General features: G+C 40.1%; 1 protein-coding gene across 6 annotated transcripts in view; it reads right to left on the bottom strand.

Moving 5' to 3' along the window:
- The window catches only part of DIP2C (disco interacting protein 2 homolog C), a 363,587-nt gene that overhangs the window by 24,111 nt on the left and 316,719 nt on the right, over positions 1-22,757 (bottom strand). For 4 of the 6 annotated variants that reach the window (XM_061179713.1, XM_061179714.1, XM_061179716.1 and 1 more), the window contains 2 exons: positions 11,906-12,074; positions 9,718-9,888 (listed from right to left, as the gene is read on the bottom strand). In XM_061179713.1, the coding sequence (XP_061035696.1) occupies positions 9,718-9,888; positions 11,906-12,074 (340 nt within the window). Of the gene's footprint in view, positions 1-6,410; positions 6,486-9,717; positions 9,889-11,905; positions 12,075-22,757 lie in introns of all 6 variants that reach the window. The other 2 variants (XM_061179712.1, XM_061179715.1) reach the window with 1 other exon arrangement.

Here is a 22,757-nt window from a genome sequence, read left to right as displayed (position 1 = left end):
CTAGACCGCACTCTTCTTTTTCCTCTTCCATGGGAACTCCTATTATATGTATACTAAGTCCCTTGAAGTTTCCCCAGATTTCACTGATGCACTTTCCATTAAAAAATATTTTTTTCATGTTTCATTTTGGAAAGTTTCTATCTGTTCAAGTTCACTAATCTTTTCTTCTGCCATTGATTCCATCCAGTGTATTTTTCATCTCACATATTATAGTTTACATTTCTAGAAGTTCAATTGGAGGTCTTTTTTTTTTTTAACTTTCCATGTCTTTTCTTAACTTTCTGAATATGTGGAATACAGTTAAAATAACTTTTAGTGTCCTTGTCTATAAATTCAACATCTGTGTCAGTATGGTTCAGTTTTGATTGACTAATATTTCTCCTCATTGTGGATCTGTACCTGCTTCTTGGTATGCCTGGTAATATTTTTTTTTTGGCTGCACTGCGTGGCATATGGGATATTAGTTCACCGACCAGGGATCGAACCCATGCCCCCTGCTGTGGAAGCGCAGAGTCTTAACCACTGGACTGCCAGGGAAGTCCCTGCCTGGTAATTTTTTATAGGATGTCAAACACTGTAAATTTGACCTTGCTGGTCACTCATCCCACTGTGTTCTGGCTTCCCTTGTATCTGATGAGAGTTCAGCATCATTTTTATTATTGTCCCCCTTACATAATACATCTTTATTTTGTAGCTGCTTTAAGATTGTCTCTGCTGTTGGCTTTCAGCACTTTGGTGACGATGTGTGTAGGTGTGTTTTTTCAAGCTACTGTGCTTGGTGTTCACTGAGATTCTTGAATCTGTGTGTTGATATCTCTCATCAGTTTTGGCCACTGTGTCTTTAAATTGTTCTTCTGTCCCATTTTCTCTCACTCCCTCCTTCTGGGACTCCTATTACATGCATGTTAGACAACCTGCTATTCCACAGATCTCAGAGACTATCCCATTTTATTTTCATTCCTGTTCCTCTTGTGTTTCAGTTTGGATAATTTCTATTGACTGGATTTCAAGTTCACTCACTGACCCTTTCCCTGCTGCATTCAGTCTGCTATTAAACCATGAGGAATTTTTATTTTTAACACTGTGGTTTTCATTTCTAGCATTTCCATTTGGCTCTTTTTTGTGGTTTCTATCTTTCTGTGATATTCCTCATCTCTCCAGGCAAGGTGTATACCTTTCCGACTAGATTCTTTAACATATTTATCATAGCTATTTTAAAGTCTCTGATAAATCCAACATGTCTATTCTACTGACTCTATTGACCATGTCCTTTCATGGCCATGTATCCTATTTTCTTCCTTCGTTGCATGTCTTTTAGATTTTGATTGTAAAGCAAACACTGTGTTTAAAAGCAGTTTACTCAGTGGAGACTGAAGTAAAAACATTTACCCCCAGAAAAGGGCACACTCTCTCCTGTCAGCCCACTAGTTTGTGTGTCTGAGTGAGCTTGGTCTGGGATTTGTGGCAACATTAGATTTCATTCATGCTGGCTTCCCATGCCTGTGAGCATGATCAGGACTTTGGATCTGAGCACTAATAAGACTCTGGATACCTCTTTATGCTTTATAGCCTAGAGGCTTGCTTTCCAAACTGTGGAAGATCTCTTTCTGCTTCACAGCTTGGCTGCCAGCTTTTTGCATGACTGGCTGCTTCTCTTTCCTCTCCATTCTGCTGCCCAACCCCTAGCCTTTGGAAGGCAAAATCTGCACTTGGTGAAGGCCCTGGGGGCCTGAGAGAGATGTGCTTGGCCTCCCTGTCCCACCTCTGTCTTTGGAGTGCAAGGGTGGTGCACCAGATGATCTGAGGCTCTCTAGAGAGGGGCTCTCAGCTTTTCTGCTCTCCTTCCAGCCCTCAGGACCTCTGCTTTCCACTCACTGCGGAAATGTTTTCACTTCCAGGGTCCCTCCTCAGACTTCAGAGACCTGTTGCTTTGACTCACCAGAGGCCCACAGAACCGCAGCTGGATTCTCTCAGCTCCTGCTCTGTTCCTGGCTTTCACGTACTGCCCTCTGGAGTAGGTGAGGTCTGTGGGCAGTTGGTGGGGGGTATGCAGAATGACTGGGTTGGGGGTCCCTGGGATTCTCATCCTCTTGCCAAGCTATTTACTGCTGTTAATGTTCTCAAAAAAGTTTGGCTGGTTCCTGCTCCCCTGTAAGGGGTGAAAACAATTGTAGGTCTCTTCTCTCTGAAAGATTTAGTTCATTTAGATTTCTCTGAATCTTGGCTCTCTGCTGAATTTTAAAAACTATGATTTTGTGTATTAGCCAGATGGTTTCAATAGTTAGGGCTGGAACAACAGTCTCTTGTGACTTATACATCCTAATCAAAAATGGAAGTCCAGCAGGGAACTATAGATATATTCAGTATCTAAGGGAAAAAATGGGAAGTCCAGAATCCTTTTTAATGAATGTATTTCTTGCTAAAATTGTGGTTAGTACTAAGCACATTGATTGATTTAGAAACTGGTATCAGGAGTGGTTGTCAGGGAAATAGGGATCTGAAATTGATTAGTTGGTTTGGTAAAAGCCAAAGGGCAGAGAAAATCCAGCTCATCTGCCAGGCTGGACTCTGCAGATGTCCATGCCATGCCCTGGCAAAATGGGTAATTAAACCACTTTCACAGGAGTCAGCAAACCCCTATTTTTGCAAAGTTTTCCAGGAACACAGCCTCACCCATTCATTTAAACATTATCTGTTTCTGCCTTGAGCTACAGGGCTGAAGGTCCCTGAGAAGAGACCACAGACTGCAGGCCCAGCTCTTCACTCTCTGGCCTGTCAGGAAAAAGTGCCCCAAAGGCTTGTCTTGGGACCGTTGATCCACAGAACAATGTGGAAACATAGTGAGACAACCCAAACCAGAGGGAACATCTGATTGAGAAGCTTGTGGGTTCAACATCACAGTCTACTAGGACCCCGAACTCCTCATGTGGTTATTTCTGAAGCCCCTGAATGTTCAGATGGAGAGACGTGCTTGGCTATGGCAGTTCCAGCACTGATTCTCTATTCTATGCGGTGCCCCCGTGCCCAGCACACATCAGACATCTGTGGTGGTGAACTTGACAATCGAGTCTATGGCTTACAGAGGATCAGTGACGGAAGGGCCACCAGCTGGAAACCCTGGACCTGGCCACAGTTGTCTCTTCTGGACAGAGGAAGGGTATGGCATTGGTTGCAAGAGTGAAAACTGCATTGTGGTGGTGTTTTGTGGGGGAGGGGTGATGGGTAAGAACGGGATGAACGTAGCCTTTGGTCACTCCTTTTTTGGTCATCAGGCATCAGAACTCTTTCTGTATTTGGGGAAGTCCTCCACTTTTGGAACCTAGTTGGATACAAAGCCTCTGTCCCTCTGTAGTAACTAAAAACATCTGCCACTCTCCTGCTCAGCTTTCCTGGAAGCCAGCCTGTGGATTACCAGCCTGCCAGGTAGCTGCCTCTATTCACAGCAAGAGGAAGCACAAATGTTCTTGCCCTTGGCGGCGGACGCGTCTGCGACACCACCCAGCAACCTTTTAAGTTACCAAAGAAGGTTTCTGCTGCCTACAAATTAGAACCCTGACTGATATACGGGTAATTGAGAATACAGGTCCCATGACCTCAAATGTTAATTTTCATTATCTGGGACAACATACATCAGCAGGAGAGGATGTGGAAGTTCTGTGGATGTGACAAATTCCCTGGAGCATGGGAAAACCCCAGAGGCGTCTCACTTATGTTCACTTCCCTTGTCTAAAAGCAGTGTTGGGAGAAAATGAATTGGGGGCTCAAATGAATGAGTCTTATTATAACTATTAATTTTATCTTGAGAATTACTTAAGATCTACGTCACCCTGAGCCTTCCACTTTTTTTTTCTTTTCAACAATCAATGACTCTACTTCTCATCATCAGGGTGGCTGTATTTCTCTTTCATTGTGTGAGTTTCAAGATTTAAGGTTTAAGACCTTAAGGTTTCAAGATTTAAGACCATAACTGTTAATACTGATTTAATTCCACACAGCTATTTATAATAAAGCTTTCCTCAGATAAATTAATCGTTATTTTTCTATATAATAAAGATCAAAGTTTCTGTTTAAAGGGGCTTAAAAGTTTTTTCCTAATAAAACAAAAATTGAGATTTCTTTTGGAAAGCAGAAGACCTCATTTTCCCCTCCCTTCTTCAGCTAGTGAGGAGGATGCTAATTTTTGTTACCATGAACTAAATTTCTAAATCTAATACATCCAAAGACCTTTCAAGCTTATACTTTTGAAAAGAGTAATTGTGGATGAAGCACAACATCTCTTTTGATGCAGGTTAATAAACAAGTGGCACTTCCTAACAGAACTAAGGAAATTTATGTTAAAGCCAATCTCACAAGTCGTAATTTGATCTTTCTAATGCCCACTTTTGTCATAAGTTCAATAAATCAAAAGTGCTTTAAAGTCATTTTTACAGCTAAATATTCTGGGAAATGTCATTCCTAAGTATAACAAATGGCTCATACTTCTAAATTTCTTTCTTCTGCAGAGTCTAAAATACTCTGCAGAAATCAGAGTCATGTAAAACCAGAGTCATCCACACTGAATTTTATGAGTCCATTCTTTTGCCATTGAACTACGTCAAAAGGACAATTGCAAAATAATTAATGTGTCAATTCCTGCCTCAAAATGATAAATGGGTAAACAAGTCACTCGGTTTCTAAGATACAGAAGCCGAAACAACAGCATCACAGAAATTATGACTGTCTCAATTTTCTGTTATTCTACTTTTGTGATTGCCTCATATGTAAATTTTTTAAATTGCTCATTTGCATACTTGACAATGATGTATTTGTCAATTTGCATGATTTTCTCTCATATTACAAGAAACTAGGGTTTCATGTCACAGCCCATGAAAGCAGGCATTGCGGAGTCCCTTTGTGGTGGCCCTGACTCTGTTCCTAGTACACACCCCACCCCACCCCCCCGCCTCCCCACCCCCTGGTGACAACAGACTGAAGAACAGCATCTAGCACACAGATGCACGTCTTCTGAGCTGCTTGATTTAGGTCACGGAAATAGGGGGTCTGATTTAAAATGTTCCAGGAAAGCAGTCAAAAACCGAAGGCAGGATATCCTGCCTGTACACAGTTCAATTTTGTAAACAGTTTACAAGGCTGTTATTTCACTTGGATATAAACCACAACATGGAATTGGCACCTGACAAAATTGCAAAATGTGAGATTTCTTTAACATGTTGCTCTGTTTAGATGACACAGTCAGTAGCAATGCCAGTTCTGTTTCCGGCAGCTGTTTTTATTTCCCTGCTTTGTCAGGAAAGCTCACTTAACTTCTCTGAGCCTCAGTTTCTCTCCTCTTAAAACGAAATGACTGAGCTTGCTCTCTGTGAGTTGTAGGAAGCTCTAGCCAGATGCTGCCTGGAATTGAATGGTGTGACACATTTGTGAGAGAATTTTTTTTTTTCTTTTCTTTTTTGGGCATGAATGTCTTTTTTCTGAAGGTGCAGGCCCTGGACCTACTGTTTGAGATGAAAATGCTGCTGGAAGCTTGAAGAGCAGCAAACCTTTGATTTTCATTTCATTTCATTTCACTTCATTTCATTTCATGATAACTTACAAATGATGCTGTGAGTTTTTACCTGATGAAGATTCACATGAGTCCATTTCAGAGAAATTTCAGGACTGCTATGTACTTACTTCCTTCAGGAGGCTTGAGGCTAACAAAAAACACACTGAATTTCTCAAATGTGAAGCATATTTGCAGTCAGAGGAGTCGACACCCAGTACTTTCACAAAATTCAGTCTCAGGAAGTGACTGTGTGACTATGTGAGTTGTGTACTGGGTTCTCTAAGACAGTTTTTCACAGAGCAGGGGGATGCAAGTTGTTTATGTACATAATTGTGAACTATGGCAGATAGCATTAAGTGGGAGGGATGACCTACCATGGGAATTCAGAGGAAGGAAAGTATTCCTAGCTGGAGGAATTGAAACATGACACCTGGAAAGAGAAGCAGGCTTTTGCCACATGAAGAAGGTGGAAGCCCATTTCAGGCAGAGAACAGCCTGAGTCGCGGCATCAGGAAGTAAAAGCATGAAAGACTCTATGGTAGAGAATGTCATTTAGCATAAAATTGTACAAAGGGGAGAGAGATGCTCGGGCTGGATCGGTCGGCGTGCCATTGATGAAGTAAACACAAGCCCTGATTTATCTCACATAAGTTCAGAACCTCATGCATCAGATGCGTCTCATTCTGCAGTCACGGCACCCTGCCCGCTGCACAGCCCAGCCTCCCCAAGGCCAGGGGGCACTTCTGGAAGGGGACCCACGGACGCTAAAATTGTGGTCCCCAGCGAGCGCAGCTTGTAAACCCCACATGGCTTGGATGAGGCTCCATTCCTCGTCTGGACAGCGTCCTTCGCGTCCCTACCCACGTACCTCGTGGAGATGGAGACCTGCCCTCCTCCTGCAGGGCTGCCCTCTACCTGAGCACTCGGGGTCCAGTCGAGGGCCCTGAGGAAGGACGACAGGCGATCCAGCTGAGAAAACATGTCCTCAAACAACAACAAATCAACTGAAAACAAATACGCCCACTCACTGATTTCACATATATTGGTAATTCTTGTGTTCCATAAGGAAAATGGTGTAAACTTCTCAATGTCTTTAAACGTTTAGGACGGGTTTGGAATTTAGGAACTATCTTAGCATTTTTTTCATTTTTTTTTACATCAAGGGAGTAATGGTGCTTATCTCTGGGTATGACTTATGAATGTTATTTATTTATTGGCTAGTCTGTATTTTCTCATTTTGTTTCCTAAAATAAATATTCTTTTGTAAAAATAATCTATAAAAAATTCATAACTTTTCAGGTTGTTTTCCTTATTTCTTTGTCTAAACATTCTTAAAAATTCAGTTTTAGTATATTTAACATCTTTATTAGGCATTTATTATGTGTCAGGCCCTGTAGAAACACAATGGGAACAAGAGACATGGGACTTCTGCCCTCAGACCTCAAGCTATGCCTGCTCTGTTTGCTTGGGACCATAATCACATATTTTTTAATTTCTGCAAAAATTAATAGAAAACAAACATTTCCACTGACCAGCCCTGCCTCAAGTCTTCTGCACTTGATGCTGCCTTTGCCCAAATTTTTGTACGTTCACCTCAGAGGGCACTTTGCTGAAATGTCACCTCATAGAGAGGCCTTTCTTGGCTACCTCTCCTAAAATTGCCTTCTGTGTGTCTCCTTTACCTTCTTACTTTATCTTTACTAAGAATATTTTACTCACTTACTGAAAAAATCATCTGTGTTTACTGTCCATCTGGTTCCATGAGGGCCAGAACCGTGTCTTGCACTTATCTGAGTAAACTCTGACTTAGGCTGACACGAGCTACTCACAGGATGGAGTGTCGCTGAGAGACACCATGTGTGCGGTTACGGGGTTCTGCTCGCAGCCTGCTGGGTCCTGCCTCCCCAATGCCAGAAAACTCCGTAATCCTGACGCACACCTGGCCCCGGGGTTGGCAAGGATAGAGAGTCTGCATTTCTTAGTATGATACACTTAATTTATTTGATTTATCTCTACTATCAGACACATTGATATTTTCAGCTATTTTCTAATACTGACCATTCAGAAAAAGAAAAACTGGCTGAAAATTAGTTGAGAATAAAGCACCCAAGTAGAAAAACTTAAAATGTACAAAAACACTTAAAGATGCTGTCAACATTCCAGAACAGCACCATGACCCGTGACTGGGGATGTCAGCTCTGATGTGGGCATCATACTGACGGAACTGTTTTCTAGAAAAAGAATATTCTTTTTATTAGGAGTATAGAACTTAATTTATTCAACATTCTTACAACACATATTTATTAAATATTTACAAAGCACCAGGTACGGTTCTAGGTGCTAAGGACACGGGAATGATGGAGCTCGTATTTTAGGCCACAGAGGTGGCGAACACCTGTGTGCCAACTTCATTCTCGGCTTCTTACCCTTATTTTCTGTCACCTCTATCTTTTCAATTATTTTTAGTGTACTTTACTATCCCTACTTAATCTATTGCTTCCCTATAAAACTTCTTAAAACATTTTGGATCAAGTAGATGGAAATAAACGAAAAATAAAGAGGTAAATAACCATAAGTGCTCTATTTCTAGTATGTACAAAGTTTTAATTCTAGATAATAAAGTGTAGTAGAACTTGCTTTGTTGCCTGTATGAAGTGGACAAGTGCTAAGTGATATTATGTTAATATGGGATCTATTCTATGCCCTTCTCCCTTCATCTGCCAACATTCTGAGAGAGAGAGAAAGAAGAAGAAATACTGTGGCCAAGAGCCTGTCTCTCATGGATCCCTGATTTTTTCCCCACTACTTGCAGAAGAAGGGAAGCATTACATCATCCTATGGCTGAATTTATTTAAGAAGTGGATTTCTGTATTTCTCATTTCTCCTCACGGAACAGATGGCTAGAAACATTTAAGCAGAACAGATCAAGGTGAATAGGAAAAGAAAACTTCAATATTTAAAGAACTAGTTTGGCAAGATAAATCCAATTCTTCAGATTACCTCTTAGAAAAGGGAATTAATTTCAATCATAGAACAAGGTTCAACTGACTCTTGAGAGGACCCTGGTAGTTATAAATTTTTAAAAATGGAGCTAATTCAAAGAGAAGGAAGACAGAGGCAAAGGAACACCAATGAAAATCAGAACAGCTTCCTGTAGCTAATTTTTCTGAAGCGAGCTCAGCAGACTGGTCACATGGGGAGAGTCCTTCCTCTCCAAAGTCCACGCTGAGTCCAGATACTGAGATCACTGGCCGGGAGACAGCTGACCAGGAGCTTCCCGAGGTCTCCCAAGGGGAACTGTAAGCAGCATCTCTGGGTCGTAAATGGGAGAGACAGTGGGTGGGCAGGGAGGGGAGATCAGGAGGCAGCTTGTGTCCTCTGTCCTCCACTCCAGCACCTGCTGTGAGCAAAGTTCTTGTCCTTTTAATATGTTCCAGGAACAAAGCCTGCAGCTGAGCCCTGGGCTGGCTTGTTTTGGATGAGGCTGCCCAAAGGGCACTGGGAACAGATTCCCATACGACTTTCCTTTCCTTCATGGACTAGATCTCATGTTAAGAGTTCAGAGACGGAAAGGAATAGTGAAGATGGTCTGAAGTGGGCTAATGAAGAGAAAGAAAGAAAACAAGCATTTTTTTTGCCACACACAATGCAAGGCTATCTTACGAGGACAGCCTCACTTACAGCTCTGCCTTAGAAATGCAGCAAAAAGTATATACTTCAATGTCATCACAGCCGCAAATTCATGAATCTGCTTAATGTCCTGGAATTCTTCCTACAGAAATTACTGTCTGCATACAAGAGACTAAGTACTTCAAGAGACAGGATTTCTTGCCACAATGAAACATTTGTTTAGTATCTCATCTTTAAAGAGCCTGACTTCACAGGTCTTGACAAACTGCTACTCATGTTACAAAACTTAAAATGTCCCAGGACAGAATAAGCCTGTGAATGCTAGTTATGAATAATGGTTACTGACAAATGCAGACTATAATTAAAAACAAAACAAAACAAACAAAAAAAAAGTGTATACCAACCACATGCATTTGACTGAAAGATACCTTCTAAATGTGGGTAAGCATCAGCAGGGGAAATGGTGTTGAGCAGTGTGGCGCTGTATGCTTGTCTTTAAAAGTCACTCTCTGACTCACGCACTTACTGGCATCAAGGAAACTCACCTGCAAGCAAATCGCCAGGTTCACTCTACAGCCAAACGAGGTGCTAACGGCCCGTGGATGGAGGCCCAGGTCTTTAAACAGTTTTGAGAATGACTGGGTGAGTGCTATTCGGGGCCGTTCTTCTGCCACCACTACACAGGTCCGCACGCGGGACAAGTCCAGTCCTCGTGCCTAGAAATAATGACAGCAGTAGGAGGTCAGCCTTGCCAGTGTTAGGGGTGTGACCTGCAGGCTCCTTACCCAGATCTGTACAACAACAGAAACTCCACACAGATACTCATTCATTAATGTGTCTGCGCCATTAACCAAAATGGTGTAGAACATATGTGTAAATAAAAAAACGCCCATATCAGTAATCAAGGATGCCATTACAAACATATTTTAAATAATTCAAGAAGCATAATGAGGAGAAAAGTTGAAGAAAAACAAGGTGTGGATAAAATAATTAAAGGCCAGGGTTTGGGGAAGAACAGAAGCACTTGTATACACTCCTGCCAGCATGGATACACAGGAACATCCATCGGAGAGAAATGAGAAACCTGCTTTTAATATAGGAATGGAAAATGAAAACATCTGGGCAGCTTCTTAAACACAGCTCTCCTTTCATGTCCTGAGACGTAAAAGGTCCCAGATAAACTGTCACAAGGAAGCACAGCTCAGTTCTGCCCAAATCCCATCAAGTGAACGAAATGGCAACACCCGGGGCAGGAAATGAAGTGCCTTAAAAGCACAACACTCCCAAGTGGAGCCGAGGAAGAGCAAAACGCGCAACGGGAGTGGCAATGAAACAGGAAGCGAGGGAGCGACAGGGTCTCCATCACCACACAGGACAGTCACCAGGCGCCATCAGCGTCCTGGAGAGCTGACAAGGGCACCTGAGCTGAGGAGGGACACGAGTCAAGATAACGACAATCTTCCAAACGTGCAGTTACACAGGGAAAATTAAGTCCGGGTAACACGAATGACCCTCGACACATGCATGTTTTGGGAGGCAATGTACCCTGGGCTTTGAGATGGTGCTCCTGGAGCCACAGATTCAAAATTTGGCTTCAAAGTTTACTAAATGTAAGAACTTGGAGAAGGTGCTTAATTTCTCTGTAACCTAAGTTTCCTCATCTTTAAAATGGAGACAATAATGGATCTATTTCAGAGAACTATTGTAAAGGTTAAATTAATCAATATGTAAAGTGCTTAGAAATCACTTATTATTTCATTTGGTTATTTATAAATGCACCTATAGGTAAAGTTCATGAAACGTACTCAATCATTTTATAGCATAATATAGGTGGACATGAATAATAATTATGTTTTATAAATTTCCTTTGCTGTATAAACATATAACTTCAAGTAATATTTATTTATGTAACTTAATATCAAAATTATCTTGCATTTTGCTTTCTTGTTCAAGCTTAATGCACTAGGTCTGAATAGGAAAACAAAATTCAGAAGAGAGAAATATATTGCTTTACTAATGGCAAGTGTATAGATAATTTGTATGTGTACATACATACACACAAATATAATCTGTGTATATAACTATATACACACACTCTCACATATCTGAGCATATAAACAGTGAATAGTTGGAATATTAACCAAAATAGGTCATATGATTATTCTCTCCTAGTTACTTGAATAAGGACTACATAATTTACTATGAAAATATGTCTATCAAAAAGTCCTTGGCTTAAATGAAGGGAAATGTTGTTATTGTCACATGGTGGTAATTGAATATTAAAAAATAAAACTAAGCCACTGTTCACTGGATTGTAAAAATGAATTTTGGTTAGGACCCAGATCTACCAATCAGGGTCCTCAAGGAAAATGAAATGAGTGGCTAAATTTAGATGTATGACTCGAACCCCAGCGTTGGAATAAAACTAACTGCACTCAAGAACTGAATCCACCAACAAATCAAAAGGCAATTCAGGACCCTCCAAGTAGCCCTAACAGAATTAAAGACATCAATAACATACACTCTGACCTCTAACTCTGGCAGTGGGAAAATATCCATGTTATAAAACAAGGTTTTCACGTGAAAACAACTTCGTCAACCTCAGGTGACAGCGGACCGTATGTCGGCTTTTCTGAAGGATCATTTAGCCTCACCACTACTCCACGCCCTCTGACACTGGTGTTTTCCCAGGACGCTGGCAAGTGTCTCCCAGGCACTCTGAGGGCTGCTTACCTTGAGGGATTCCGTCTGCGAGCCCAGCCCCTTGGTACACAGTTCCATCACTGAGTAGGAGCAAAATGTATCCCGGACTTTGTACTGACTCACGGCAAGCAGCCACAAGGCAGGGTTGGTCTCCAGCTCTGCAGGCGGGATGAGGATGGACTGGTGCCCGGAATACACGCTGCACAGAGAGATGGGAGGGCTCAGTGAGGATGGAGAAGGGGGGACCAGCCAGCCTCTGAGAAACACCTACTGTCCATTTGCAAGAAGGGACAGTCACACCAACTCTACTCTCCAGTATTTGTAAATATAAAACAAAAGCGTGTTTACAAAAACATTCTGAAAAATACAAAAGAACTATGGGATTATGATCTGCAGTTACTGCCATTTTGATCACTCACTGAAAGATCTCAAAGCTCTGATGCTGTTAGGTTTTTCTCAAAACTGCTATATTCGCAGAATGGACTCTCACAGTGGGAAACACAGGACTGAATTTTGGTAAAAAGGTCTGGAAGTTCAGAACAGGAGTTAGCAAACTAGATGCTGCCTGGTTTTGTAAATAAAGTTTTACTGGGACACGGCCCTCAGTCCTCGCAGTACCATCTGCAGTGGTTTTCACACCAACGGGCAGAGCTGAGGGTTGCTACAGAGACCATGGAGCCTGCATATTTACTAAACAGCCACTTGAGGAAAAGCGTGCCCAACCCTGGTTCAGAAAACTGAAATCCAGAGTAAATAAAAGGAAACTAAGATAATTAGAAGAATTAGGATTATAATTTTATTTCAGAATGATCCAATCAGATTACCAAACAGAACTAAGGAAAATACAATCATTCTCTAATTTTACCTTTACGTTAGAGAGCACGGGGAGAGAAACAAGAGGCTACATATTTTGTTTCACCATTAATTAATGGGGCAAGTGTGATTTTAAAATAATGAAGTATTTGCCAAACTACATTTTCAATGGTATTGAGTTTGTTTGGTTTATGGCTACAAATCAACATTAATAGATATCATATGCTATAACAGAACATCCTTGATAAACTACCTTCTAAGATTTAAGTAAAAGAGATTTTCTTTTTTTTAAAATTGAAGTACAGTTGATTTACAATGTTGTGTTAGTTTCAGGTGTACAGCACAGTGATTCAGTTATACACATATATATATATTATATATTCTTTTTCAGGTTATTTCCCCTTATACGTTATTATAAAATATTGAGTATAGCTCCCTGTGCTATACAGTAGGTCCTTCCTTGTTGGCTATCTATTTTATATATAGTAGTGTGTATATGTTAATCCCTCTCCCCACCACTTTCCCCTTTGGTAACCATAAGTTTGTTTTCTATGTCTGTGGGTCTACTTCTGTTCTGTAAATAAGTTCATTTGTATCTTTTTTTTTTTTTTCAGATTCCACATATAAGTGATACCATATGGTATTTGTTTCTCCCTGGCTTACTTCACTTAGTATGATAATCTCTAGGTCCATCCATGTTGCTGCAAATGGCATCATTTCATTCTTTTTTATAGCTGAGTAATATTCCATTGTATATATATACCACATCTTCTTTATCCATTCATCTGTCAATGGACATTTCGGTTGCTTCCATGTCTTTGTAAATTTTCATGCTACTGTAAATAGTGCTGCAATGAACACTGGGGTGCATGCATCTTTTCAAACTAAGAGTTTTCGCCAGATAGATGTCCAGGAGTGGGACTGCAAGATCATGCGGTAATTCTATTTTTAGTTTTTTAAGGAACCTCCACACTGTTTTCCATAGTGGCTGCACCAATTTACATTCCCATCAACAGTGTAGGAGGGTTCCTTTTTCTCCACACCCTCTCCAGCATTTATTATTTGTAGACTTTTTGATGATGGCCATTCTGACTGGTATGAACTGATACCTCATTGCAGTTTTGGTTTGCATTTCTCTAATAATTAGTAAAGTTGAGCATCTTTGCACGCACCTGTTGGCCATCTGTATGTTTTCTCTGGAGAAATGTCTTCCTAGATCTTCTGCCCATTTTTAGATTGGGTTGTTTGTTTTTTTGATATTGAGCTACATGCACTGTTTGTATATTTTGGAGATTAATCCTTTGTTGGCTGCATCATTTGCAAATATTTTCTCGCAGTCCGTAGGTTGTCTTTTTGTTTTGTTTATGATTTCCTTTGCTGTGCCAAAGGATAAGTTTAATTAAGTCCCATTCATTTATTTTTGTTTTTACTTCCTTACTCTAGGAGATGGATCCAAAAAGATATTGCTGAGATTTATGTCAGTGTTCTGCCTATGTTTTCCTCTAGGAGTTTTATAGTATCCAGTTTACATTTAGGTCTTTAATCCACTTTATTTTTGTGTATGGTGTTAAAGAATGTTCTAATTTCATTCTTTTACATGTAGCTGTCAAGTTTTCCCAGCACCACTTATTTTTTTAAAATTTATTTATTTAATTTTTGGCTGCGTTGGGTCTTCGTTGCTGTGTGCGGGCTTTCTCTAGTTGTGGTGAGCGGGGCTACTCTTCGTTGTGGTGCACGGGCTTCTCATTGCGGTGGCTTCTCTTGTTGCAGAGCATAGGCTCTAGGCACACGGGTTTCGGTAGTTGTGGCATGCAGCTTCAGTAGTTGTGGCTCGTGGGATCTAGAGTGCAGGCTCAGTAGTTGTGGTGCACAGGCTTAGTTGCTCCACACCATGTGGGATCTTCCCGGACCAGGGCTCGAACCCGTGTCCCCTGCATTGGCAGGCAGATTCTTAACCACTGCGTCACCAGGGAAGCCCCCCAGCACCACTTATTGAAGAGACTGTCTTTTCTCCATTGTTATTCTTGCCTCCTTTGAGATTAATTAACCATAGGTGCATGGGTTTATCGCTGGACTTTCTATCTTGTTCCACTGATCTGTATTTCTGTTTTTGTGCCAGAACCATACTGTTCTGATGACTGTAGCTTTGTAGTATAGTCTGAGGTCAGGAGGCCTGATTCCTCTGGCTCCATTCTACTTTCTCAAGATAGCTTTGACTATTTGGGGTCTTTTGTGTTTCCATACAAATTAAAAAATTTTTTGTTCTAGTTCTGTGAAAAATGCCATTGGTAATTTGATAGGAATTGCACTGAATCTGTAGATTGTCTTGGGTAGTATAGTCATTTTAACAATATTGATTCTTCCCATCCAAGAACATGGTATATCTTTCCATCTATTTGTGTCCTCTTCAATTTCTTTCATCAGCATCTTACAGTTTTCAGAGTATAGGTTTTCTGCCTCCTTAGGTAGGTTTATTCCTAAGTATCTTATTCTTTTTGATGTGGTGGTAAATGGGGTTGTTTCCTTAATTTCTCTTTCTGCTCTTCTGTTGTTAATGTATAGAAATGCAACAAATTTCTCTATTAATTTTGTATCCTGCCAATTTACTGAATTAATTGACGAGCTCTAGTAGTAGCAAACCGAATCCAACAACATATTAAAAGGATCATACACCACGATCAAGTGAAATTTATCCCAGGGATGCAAGGATTTTTCAATATTTGCAAGTCAGTGTGGTATACCACATTAACAAATTGAAGAATAAAAACCGTATGATCATCTCAATAGATGCCAAAAAAGCTTTTCATAAAATTCAACATCTATTTATGAGAAAAACTCTCCAGAAAGTGGACATGGAGGAAACATACCTCAATATAATAAAGGCCATATATGACAAACCCACAGCTAACATACTCAACAGTGAAGAGCTGAAAGCATTTCCTCTAAGATCAGGAACAAGGCAAGGATGCCCACTCTCACCACTTTTATTCAACATAGTTTTGGAAATCCTAGTCACAGCAATCAGAAAAGAAAAAGAAATAAAAGGAATCCAAATTGGAGAAGAAGAAGTAAAACTGTCACTGTTTGCAGATGACATGATACTATACAGAGAAATTCCTAAAGATGCTACCAAATGGTTTTTTTTGGTCTTAGTTTTAAAAGTCTTATTGTGGTTAAATATGCAAAAGATTCACCATTCAGCCATTTTAAAATGACACTCCAGTGGCATTAAGTTTATAATGTTGTGCAACCATTACTGCTATTTATGTCCAAAATTTTTCACCATCCCAAACAGAAGCTCTGTACCTAACCCATCACCACTTCCACCTCCCAGGGCCTGGTAACCTCTAACCTACTTTCTGTTTCTGAATGGCCTATTCCAGATATTTCATTTAAGTGAAATCACACAATATTTGTCCTCTTCTCCCTGGATTATTTCACTTAGCATATTGCCTTCAACATTCTTCCATGTTGTAGCATGTGTCTTCAAGGCTGAATAACATACCACTGTTATGGATGGACCACATTTTATTTGTTCATTCATCCATCGATGGATGCTTGGGTGGTTTCTACCTTTTGGCTACTGTGAATAATGCTGCTATGAATAGCATGTACAAGTATCTGTTTAAGTCCCTGTTTTCAATTCTTTTGGGTATGTACCCCAAAGTGGAATTGCTAGACCACATGGTAATTCTATGTTTAATTTTCCGAGGAACTGCCAAACTGTTTCCCAAAGGCTGCACAATTTTACATTCCTACCAGCAAGGTACGAAGATTCAAATTCTCCCCAATACTTGTTATTTTCCATTTTTTCTAGTATAGCCATCCCAGTGGGTGTGAAGTGGTACCTCATGGTGGATTTGACTTGCCTTCCCCTAATGACTCATGATGTTGAGCACCTTTTTCATGTGCTTATTGGCTATTTGTATGTTTTCTTTGGAGGAACGTCTAATCAAGTCCTTTGCCCATTTTAAAAATGCAATTGGCTTTCATTATATCACTGATTGAGGAATCTTAAGCCCTCTGTCTCTTGAAAACAAAGATTCAAAAGTGTGAAAGTTACCCAATAGTGAGTAGTTCATCATTAGAGCTGTATTCACACACACACACAATGTTTTACGATACGGCATTGTAATGCTGCACTGGTTTTTCTTTTGTGTTATTACTTGAAGTTAATGCGTAAGCCAGGAATGTTAATTAATCTGATCTCCTCTGAAAGAATATCAGAATAAGTAAAAGAAGACATTGCCACTTTATTTCAACAATTCTATGCCAGTCAGGATTCATTGCACAGGCTGTATTAAATCTACTCAAGCATCTCAGAGCACACTCAAATGCCACAGTTATTGTAGAACAACAGAAGTTTCATTTAAACCAATGTCTCCTTTTAAAGAACAGTGCTTCTTCAAGGGAGGGGTAAATAATGAGCTCAGAGGAAACACCCCCGTGAGCTGAAGGTCCTCTGAGGTTCCACCCACCTTCCCTAGACCACCCTGGGGATCTCAGCTGAGCAAGTGAAAATCATAAGCAAGAACTTTAAAAAGAAGGTTCTTAGACTAAGTCTGTCATGTACAAATAACTGACATGCTCTTTGGACGTATTAGAATAAGCACCATTTAAAGAACCTGTTTTTGCTTCATAAAAAAGCCTTAGCCTAATGAGGTGGGCTGGGTGTGCCCCTCGGATGTCCCTTCAGAAAGGAACAAGCCTGTGATATGGTGCTGGGGCGGGGGGGAGCTCAGGAAGCTCGCGGTGGTGCCGGTTGCCCTGTCCAGTCCTCTGGCCGCCTTTTTACTTGGACAGGTATGACCCCCACAAAAAGCTCTCCTACTCCCAACTCCAGCTCATGACGGCTTTCAGAGGACCTTTCCTGTTTGTAATGGAAACACTGGCTCCCAGGGATCACACACTCCCAATGTGGAGCACTAGGAAGAACGGTTTTTTTAAGGAATGAAAGTGATTTGTTGGCAGATGTGTTCTAACTTGGCTTCTAAAGATGGATTCCACAAAACTTAAATCCAAGACACACAGTTAAAAACTTCCCATTTTTAATATTAAAAGAAGAAAGCGGGATATGGAATCACATACAAACTACGATTATAGCTGTGAAGAAGGGCAAGAGCACAGGAACAAACACAGCAGGATACTAATGGGGGCTAGGGTAGGGCAGAGGGACCCCTGGCGTTTCTCTGCCCATTTGTCAGTTCTTAGGGCACTCATTCATTTCCATAGAATATGACCCATAAACACGTTCAAAAACACACACACTTCTATCCTGGAATACCTCTATCACACATTTCTTATCAGGATAACAAAATGCTACAAGTTGGTGATTGCTTTAGATTCTCCTATTGGAGTTTAATACATCAAAACATCAGACAACCAACAACCAATGTGTGGGGATAAAATGTAGGTGTTATTCTAGGAAGGATATTTGATAATCAGGTGGGAATTTTTCCGGTGGTGGCTTTTGGATTTTTTGAATTTTACTTAATCCTTCTGAGCAAGGAAATCTGATAATGAACAGAGCCCTCTGTATTTAAAGAATTAAATGAAACTCAGAATAGAATAAGAACTGGTTCCAAGTTGAGTTTAGATGAACTTTAAAGAGCTCTGAGGATGTGCTGACTGCTCTCAGTAACCAGGAGAAAGGATTATTATGCCCAAAACTTTCCTTTGAAAGTTTTCAAATATTTCCTTTGATTCCTGCTGATGTGAAAGTTTTGTTACGCACAAAACATGCAAAACTGCACATTCCAGTGGAGCCCTGTGGAAAAGTATAAAAATTATTTCTATAGTCAATATACAAAAATCAATAAGATCCCATTCCAATAATTGTAACACTCAACATTCTGTCACTTTTTCTTTAGGATTTGTCCTTGGGAAATTGATTTAGGCCTTTAAAGATCACTTTACAGTGCGGCTATTTAAGAGATCAAACAGCACGACAATATATCTGCATTACAATACTGACACCTTGGTCAAACAACTACTTACTGCAAGTAGCATCTATCCAGCAACACTTCTCTACAAATTTAGCTGAGCCCTTGCAGTTTGTGAAAACACGCTTTCATCTGGAAGTCCTTGTAGCCAACACTGTGGTGCTTTAAAAATCAGTTTCCATCTGGTTGAGAATCCGACATGTTTTGTTTTCTCACTTCTGAACCAACAACCTTCCAAGAATACGCACTGGGGGTCTGAAGTCGAGCCAAACACCTCCTCGGCTCCCGCAGCGCATCAGGGCTGCTCCCCTCACACCCGGAGGTCCTGCGGGCTGTTCCTGAGCCCTTGTCTTCTTTCCAGGGGCCATGAGAGCTAAGGGAGACCCCTGCCCCTGAGGCCACCGACACAAGTGGCAGCCACCCGCATGGGCGACTTGTTGGACACCGGTGTTTTGTGCCACAGGCACCGTCGCACCCTCTGCCCTTTGCAACGCAGCACTCAAGGATCAGCCCCCACACCACGTCTGGCATGACCTTGAATTAGAGCTTTCTTTGTAGCTGATGTACCAACTCCAATGAGAAGCCTCAAGGCAACATTAAGCAGGAAGAAATAAAAATAACAGAAAATTTACCTCTGCTGAATGGATATTAAAAGGACAATCTTGGCCAAAAATGGGATCATACACCAGGTAACAGCCCAAGATCTAACACCCTCGCACATCATGCACCATGTAAATCGTTAATTATCCACTAGGAAACATGCCTTTTCCCTCTTTGAAAAGTGATGGTGCACAGTTTTCCGTTAGCACCAAATGTTATTCAACCCATTCGTGAATCGGGGTCAACGAGACCACCTTAATTAGATTCCCCTGCATGATTTTTATTCCAGCTCAAATTTACACCACTTCTCTGACGCTGAGGACTTTTACATTTTCTGGCAGGTACCAAACACAGTTAATGACACTGGAGCCCCATGTCTTAGGGAATCAAAATGCAGGTAAAAACCTTATGATGATCCGCTTAATGATGACAATCTACCCATATTGTTCCTAGCATTTTCCTTTTACATGCTATCATAAGGAGACCAGAAATGAAGAAAAAGAAATACAAATCACCCACTGCTAGCTTTCTCAAGAATATACACCAGGATAAATGACTTGCTTGATCAGACTGCTAGCACATGCAAGGGTAGGGTCCAGTGTGGAGTTCAAGGCTAGAGAATATAAGCATACTTGTGAAAATTAAACATAGTTTCACCTCTGTCCTCATTCCTATAAATAGAAGGCAACATTAAGAAAAAGGTTATTAAATCCTAGTAGAGGACAAACAGAAAACATGATTCACCAATTTTCTACTTGCCCTTTTTTTTGCTCAATCCAACGAAAGTCGATTTGTTGTTTCATTTATTAACCAACACTGATTTCTTGGCACTGGCTATAAATACTTCCCTACTTAATAGCAGGTTGCTTATAGGGAAGAAGATTATTTCCTGTGGATTTCTGGAACCTGAACTATTCTAGTTTAGATCTTAACTTCAAAAAGAACAAAACAATTTAAAAAACATTTTGGGAATATTTTCTCTCAGTCTCTGGCCTGCTCCCATTCTCTCGACAGTATCTTTTGCAGAGCAGAGATGATTAATTTTAATAAAGTCAGCCTATCAATTATTTCTTTCATGCATCATGCCTTTGGTGGTGTATCTAAAAGTCATCAACAAACCCAAGATCATCTAGATATTCTCCTAAGTTATCTTCTAGGAGTTTTATAGTTTTATGTTTCACATTTAGGTCTATGATCTATTTTGAGCTAACTTTTGTGAAGGCTGTTAACACCTGTGTCTAGATTCTTTTTTTTTTTTTTTTTTGGCTTGTGGATGTCCAGTTATTCCAGCACCATTAGTTGAAAAGACCACGTTTGTTCCATTGTATCACTGTATTGCCTTTGCACTTTTGTCAAAGATCGACGGACTATACTTATGTGGGTCTATTTCTGGGTTCTCTACAATACCAAGAGTGAACCCTGATGTAAATTATAGACTCTGGGATGATAATGTGTCAAAGGTAGGTTCCTAGTTTGTAAAAAATGTACCACTCTGGTGGGAGATGCTGATAACAGGGGAAGCTGTGCATGTGGGGGTGGGGTGTGCATGGGAAATCTTTGTACCTTCCACTCAATTTTGCTGTGAGCCTAACAATACTCTGAAAAATAAAATCTAGATAAAAAAACAAAAATAAAAAATGTCTGAACAGGAGAGAGAGAGAGAAAAAGACATTTTGGTAACTAATATAAATTTGTACATTTGTAATTCAATGATTTCAGATTATTAACTTGATAAAACATACAAAGAATTGATAACTCTCACAATTTGGGCACCCTGAGCAAGGCAGCCACACAACTCACGACAACACATGTCACCCTGTGGTGTCACGTGGGTGAGCCTCCTGAACTGGCAGGGTAGGGTCTGTACCATGCACTTCAGTTACTCCAAGGAAAGCTGTTTTCCTTTTTAAAAAAGTTTTACTTAGGTATAATTTCCATATCATAGATCCATCCATTTGCAGTATAGAATTAAAAGAACTTTGACAGTTTTGCAGAGTGTATAATTATCACCACAATGCAGTTCTAGAACACTTCCATCACCCTAAAGGCATGCCTTGTATTCATTTGTAGTCAATCCTGTTTTCAGCTCTAGCCCCAGTTAATCATTATTCTACTTTCTGTCTCTACAGATTTGCCCTTTCTGAACATTTCCAACAAATGGTATCATATGATACAATCATATAATAAGTGGTCTTTTGAGTCTGGCTTCTTTCAGACTTGGCATATGTTTTTGAAGTTTATCCAGTCTGGGGAGAATTTTCATCTTAACAATACTGAATTTCCTAATCCATGAATACCAACTGTCTGACGTGCTTTTTAAAACAGGTCCAGTTTTTTAAGCAAGTCCATTGGGATCTGTTTCTATAATGGATTTCAGAACAAAGAGGTTTACAGCTGTTATGGATTTATTTTTAGTGCTGCAGGGGTCATAGCTGATTTTGTGACTTCTGAATGAATTTGCAGGTAAGACATTAAGCAAAGGGTCACCGCCACCCTCTCTGTACAATTCCTCTAGAGAGTCCCATTGCTGCTGGTGACATGCAGCAAGGACTCACTCCAACCAGCACCTTCTCTGTGGATTTCACGGGGCTTGGCTGGGTGAGCCTGCAGAACTAGAAGGCACTTTTGCCAAGTAACAAGAGACAGTTGCCTATAAAGCTGTAGTTCAGAATAGGTTTCCTTCTCAGCTGGCCAGATATGTCTAAAGTCACTTTGGCCCTACTGTTGGAGTGGTATATTCTGAACTATTTTCCAAGAAAAAATTACCCACAATGCTATTGCATTCTGAATTGAGGCAAAAATCATTAAAATATTTCAACTGTTCAATTATATTTGCTTTCTCAAAAAGTTTAATTGTGGTGATTAGAATGATAGTGTTTTTAAAAAATATGTAATTGGATTTAGTCCAACTTAACCCAATTGAATATTATAAATGCATTAAAATAATTGTTTTAGGAAAATGTTTAAACATGAGAAAATGTCTACTATTATGAAAAAAGAAGGCAATTATAAGCAATTTCCCACTGTAGCATCTCAGTTTTATAAATATATTAATGTACATTTACAAAATTGTATGTGTACTTAAAGGTTTATGAGTGAAACCGTATGTTTTTTGGTGTTTGCTTTAAAATGCCCATATGGAAAAGGGACAGAAATAATCAGAAGGTTGGATGAAACCAAACTGGCAAAATAAGATCCACGTGAAGCTGGTTGTTGGGGCCTGGTGTTTGTTACAGTGTTCTTTATACACTTAAACATATACACTTGTATATGTTTGAAAATGTTAATAATAAAAAATAGTACTACATTAGAAATACTACATTAGAAAATAAACTCTGTAAGACTATATGCTAAAATTCTACTAGCGAGTATTTACTGGTATCACTGGGTAGTATACTTATGGATGGCTTAATTTTCTTTATATTATTTTGTATTTTCTAAAGTTTCTACAATGAACATCTATGTACAATTAGAGAAAAATGCCAATAAACATTCATTCTCTCCATTAATACTTGTTGGCAGCTGCC

This window comes from Eubalaena glacialis, chromosome 2 (genome assembly GCF_028564815.1).
Source record: "Eubalaena glacialis isolate mEubGla1 chromosome 2, mEubGla1.1.hap2.+ XY, whole genome shotgun sequence".
NCBI classification, from domain to species: domain Eukaryota; kingdom Metazoa; phylum Chordata; class Mammalia; order Artiodactyla; family Balaenidae; genus Eubalaena; species Eubalaena glacialis.
The sequence above is the reverse complement of the archived record's forward strand: the minus strand, read 5'-3'. Positions and strand labels throughout refer to the sequence as shown.